At 40.8% G+C, this 4,832-nt stretch overlaps 1 protein-coding gene across 1 annotated transcript; it reads right to left on the reverse strand.

Moving 5' to 3' along the window:
• Positions 1-1,174: 1,174 nt before the first annotated feature.
• LOC308303840 (F-box only protein 50-like) lies at positions 1,175-4,631 on the reverse strand (the record flags this gene model as incomplete). Its single annotated transcript, XM_080748335.1, has 6 exons — positions 4,471-4,631; positions 2,832-2,912; positions 2,459-2,555; positions 2,202-2,297; positions 1,395-1,533; positions 1,175-1,309 (listed from the first exon to the last, which is right to left on the reverse strand). Exons 1-6 carry the CDS (start codon positions 4,610-4,612, stop codon positions 1,175-1,177), a joined length of 690 nt encoding a protein of 229 aa, XP_080604461.1. The 5' UTR covers positions 4,613-4,631.
• Between the last annotated feature and the right edge of the window lie 201 nt (positions 4,632-4,832).

Below are 4,832 nucleotides of genomic sequence, written 5' to 3' on the forward strand. Positions count from 1 at the left end.
TTTATTATTAATAAAAGACATAGATGGACCACTTAATACTGTAATCCTATGAAGTTGATCTACAATGTGCAGTGTTGTGAGCTTGTAGATGAAAAGGTTATGTTTATGAAAAAGCTTTTCATTGGCTATTTATCTGGTTCTCAAAGTGTGGTTCAGGGAAACCCAAACACAGAATCAAAAATGTAGATCTAGAACACATAGAATATGTACAGTAAGGTTCAGTAGAGTACAGTAAAGTACAGTAAGGTACATTAGAGTGCAGTACAGTAAGGTACAGTAGAGTACAGTACAGTAAGGTACAGTAAAGTAAAATACAGTACAGTAAGGTACAGTAGAGTACAGTAAATTACAGTAGAGTACAGTAAAGTACAGTAGAGTAAGGTACAGTAGAGTACAGTATAGTAAAGTACAGTTAAGTAAAATACAGTACAGTAAGGTACAGTAGAGTACAGTAAAGTACAGTAGAGTACAGTAAAGTACAATAAAGTACAGTAAGGTACAGTAGAGAACAGTAAAGTACAGTAGAGTACAGTAAAGTACAATACAGTACAGTAAGGTACAGTAGAGTACAGTAAAGTAGAGTATAGTAAGGTACAGAAGAGTACAGTACAGTAAGGTACAGTACGGTACAGTAGAGTACAGTATAGTACAGTAAGGTACAGTACAGTAAGGTACAGTAGAGTACAGTAAAGTACAGTACAGTAAGGTACAGTACAGTAAGGTACAGTAGAGTACAGAAAAGTACAGTTAGGTACAGTACAGTAGAGTACAGTACAGTACGGTATGGTACAGTAAGGTATGATACAGTACAAGTACAGTACAGTACAGTACAGTACAGTACAGTACAGTACGGTAAAGTACCATAAGGTAAAGTACAGTAAGGTACGGCACGGTACAGTACGGTACGGTACGGTACGGTACGGTACCGTACGGTACACTACAGTACACTACACACACAAAGGGTATGCCTTGACACTTTTTACTATAATTTTTTTGGTTGGAAGCGAGCCCACACTGTTTCGAAGGAACAGTATTTCTAGTTATCAATCAATATTATTACAATAACCATTATTGCACAAAATCTGATGTTTCATGATTGCCAATCTAAAGCAAATTATTTGGGCACTTCGTGATAGCCAGACCTCCTTCAAGGACTCCCAATGGCGCAGGACCATCAGTTGGATCTGGTTGGATTCACAAGGACTACACTGCCAGTGACAAGTGTAGGGTAGAACTCCACCATGAAGCTGTTCTTCAGGCGATGTAGGAAGTGAACATACCTCACCCCAGGTGAGAACACATGGGAAACCTACAGACACACAAACAAACACACGAATGAAAGTCTCCGTAAAAGTGTTTTTGACAAAAATAATGATAAAGGCCTGAATCTTAACCTCTTTCCAGGTGTGTGAGTAGTTGCTGAGGTCCTCAGTAGGGTTGGCAGTGTGCTCTGCGATCACTGTCTGCTTGTCAGCCCCCAATAACTTCACATGCAGCTGGTAGATGGACTCATGCACCTGACTCTCTTCATAGCTAACAAACAAACAGAAAATCAAAGTAATGTTCATATTCAAGTGTCCTTACTGAATCGTTGTTTCGAATTGTGGCAGCAGCCACCCAGGTTTGACAGGGAATGTCATAGAAAACAGATAATCATTATAATTTAACATAACTGTGTTTACCATATTGCAAACTATTTAAAAATAAAACAAAGGGCTAGCAAGGCAATTTCTTAATATGCTCTCGGATTCCATGAAAATTACAAACACTGTTTTCTTTTTGTTATGTTTTCTTTTTTAGGCTGTGTGTATAAATTACATGGCAAAACACGTCAATCCAACATGAGTAATACAGTATATAGCTAGCTATATGAGCCTTACTAACCATAACCCATATAATACTCTATATAAGTTGGCAGTTGTACCCATTACGACAGAGTTGATAAGACAACAGTAATCACATGTAGTAAGACGATCATATAGATCTCCACCTGCTGATATGTCTGGTGACATCTACATTCAATGAATGGGCTGAAACAAAAAATAAATCCTAAATAAAAAACTGCAGAACCAATGCAAATACTTTGGGGCGGTCCTTTATATTGGGGTGGTGATTGGTTTTCAAAGCATAGCATTCTAGCCCATAAAATAAATTTAGATGAAATGAATCACAAATACTTTTCCATCAGGGAGGCAACCCACCAGTCTTGGATGACGATGTCAGGCTGAAACTCATCCAGCAGCTCATCCCAAAGTCCCTCTGCCTTCAGGTCTACTACCTGCTCCATGGAGAACCAGCTGGGGACAGACAGGACATGACAACACTGTAATGCCTGGTGAGTGCAGAGGGGCGGATGGGGGTGGTGTTCTGTTAGGCTGGGCGTTGGTGTCAGATGCTTACTTGAAATACTTATTATAGCCAGGTGGCCGGCTGACGTCTGATCCCAACTAGCACTCACCTGTACTGAGGAAGATGACAGACAACAGCGCCTGGCGGAATGCCACTGGAGTCATAGGGGAGGACTTCCCTGCTCGTGGTCCAGCCCGTGAAGTCACCTATAGGTCATCACAACATTACACATAAAAAGGTAGCCGACTGTAGGTTCCTTTAGTTAAATGCATAGTTTTCTCATACTTTCAAGATGTTTAAAACATGTTCAGAAATAGCAGATGTACAAGCTCGCAGCGCGGCATGAAGTGACGCACTGTGAGCTTGTATATCTGCTATTTTTGAATAGCCAACGCAAAATCTAAAATGAGATGCTTTCCCGGTTTTAATGGGTTGACAAATTTCCTGCGGTCAAAACATGCTGTTCCCCCCTTTTCTCTCACCTTCTGGTTCAAAACGTGGCGGTCCATCTCTGGGCACACCGGTCAGCTCAGGTTCAGGAGGAGGGGTGTCCTTAGTCAAACCTGTGAGAGAAATGAGACAAAGGCACTACTGTAAGACACCACGCCCAAGGCATGCACTTTAATCCTACTGTACATAGCACAAAATATTCTAATACATCTTTTTGACAGGGACACAGATGTGTTACAGTAATAAAAAAAGAAGATGAAAGAAATCAACCAGGCCTTTAGTATGAGTGGCCAACACCCATACTGACTTTATCTTTGAGAAACCGTTGAACCTCTGATATGGTTGGGGTATATACAGTACATATATACAATACAGTATATATACACAGTATATATTGATGTAATATATTACAGTATATATTCATATAAAAATAGATCGGTAATAAAACATATAATAGAAAGAATAGAAAATGAACAAAAAAGTCCAAGTTGATGCAAAGCATGACTCACAGGGTGAATCATGTACCATGGAAATCTGTGTTCTCTAAAAAAAACTAGACCAGGTCAACCTGGTTGTGCCAGACCCCGGTTCTGCCAACCCTCTGGGCCTATAAATTTAATGGTACATTTATAGGCTGTCTGTCCCTTTATAGGCTGTCTGTCCCTCCCTCATGTCATCATCATTTGTGACATCATTGTGACCAAATATGGAGAAAAGAGGGAGGGACAGACCGACAGACAAAGCCTTTTGCTTTGGTCTGTCCCTCCCTCATGTCATTGTGATGACATGAAGGCTTTGTCTGTCGGTCTATCCCTCCCTCATGTCATCATCATGTCATCATCATGACCATCTATGGAGAAAAACCGGACAGACCGACATTTGCTTATGTAGGCCTACCCATTTCATGGGTCTGGCAACTATATTACAAAACAATTTTGATCAGCAGAACAATGTTTCACCAGATGAGACTAGTCAGACTACACCACAATGTCACAACACTGTTACACCAGTTTCATGTCAAGGGCCCCAAGATTTAGAATTCTACAACTGTCTAATAATGTGTCTATAGCCTTCTGTCGGTGGTGAAATAACAGTGGAGAGAATGAAAATTAGGAATGTTATGATATATTCTCAATAGTGAAATAGTGATGCCTCATTTTGCTGGACCCTGGCTGGTTCAGATTCACTTGACAGGTTCAAATCTGTCAAGAGAACACAAATGACTCTGTGGCGCTTTGATCCAGGTTTTATATTTTAAACTACATCATGTGGTTCTCAAAAGTGGGGTCCAGGGACCCCCAGGGGTCCTTGGGGGGGTTTCAGAGGGTCCCCAGCAATTTCTCTTAAAACAATATAACTTCAAAACCAGTTTAACCAGTAATATTGGCTAAATCAGTTATTTGAAAATAGCTGATCAGCAAGCTCACAATGTCTCATAATCCAATGATTGTGAGCTTGTGGGTCTGCTATTTTAAAAGAATATATGACAATTATTATTCTATAAATTAAAAATATTTTCAGATGGGGTCCACGGGCAAATAAATGTAGGAGTCTTCCTTGACAGGGAATACAAGTTTGAGAAACACTGGAATAATATAGGCTACGTTTTTTTTTTTTTTTTTAATATAGGCTACTTCTGCCTTGTTTTAGTCTATGGTGACGTCATCATACCGTGAGGCGCAGGGTTCTTCAACAGATTCCGTCCGAGAGGTTTCTTTTCGTAGACCGACTTCCAGTCCACGGTGTCTGGCAGCGGCGCGCCCTGCAGCCCCAGCTCACTCTCACACCTCCTCTTCCATTCATCGGTGGACATGATGGTGGTGTTGGTTCTGTGATTATTTTTTACTACCAATGAATGAACCAGGAAGTGTGTCTAGTTTTTATTATAGTCCATGATGCCCCACCCTGGTGTTGCCAGCACAGTCAGTCCGGTGTCGGTAGATGATCTGCCCCAGGCTGAGAATCTGCCTGGGGTACGTCACTTCCGTTGCTTGCGCTGTTGCGATTGGCTTTTGGCTTTGAATAACCTTTAT

Source organism: Nannobrachium achirus (genome assembly GCF_963921795.1).
Source record: "Nannobrachium achirus genome assembly, chromosome: 18".
In the NCBI taxonomy this organism is placed as follows: domain Eukaryota; kingdom Metazoa; phylum Chordata; class Actinopteri; order Myctophiformes; family Myctophidae; genus Nannobrachium; species Nannobrachium achirus.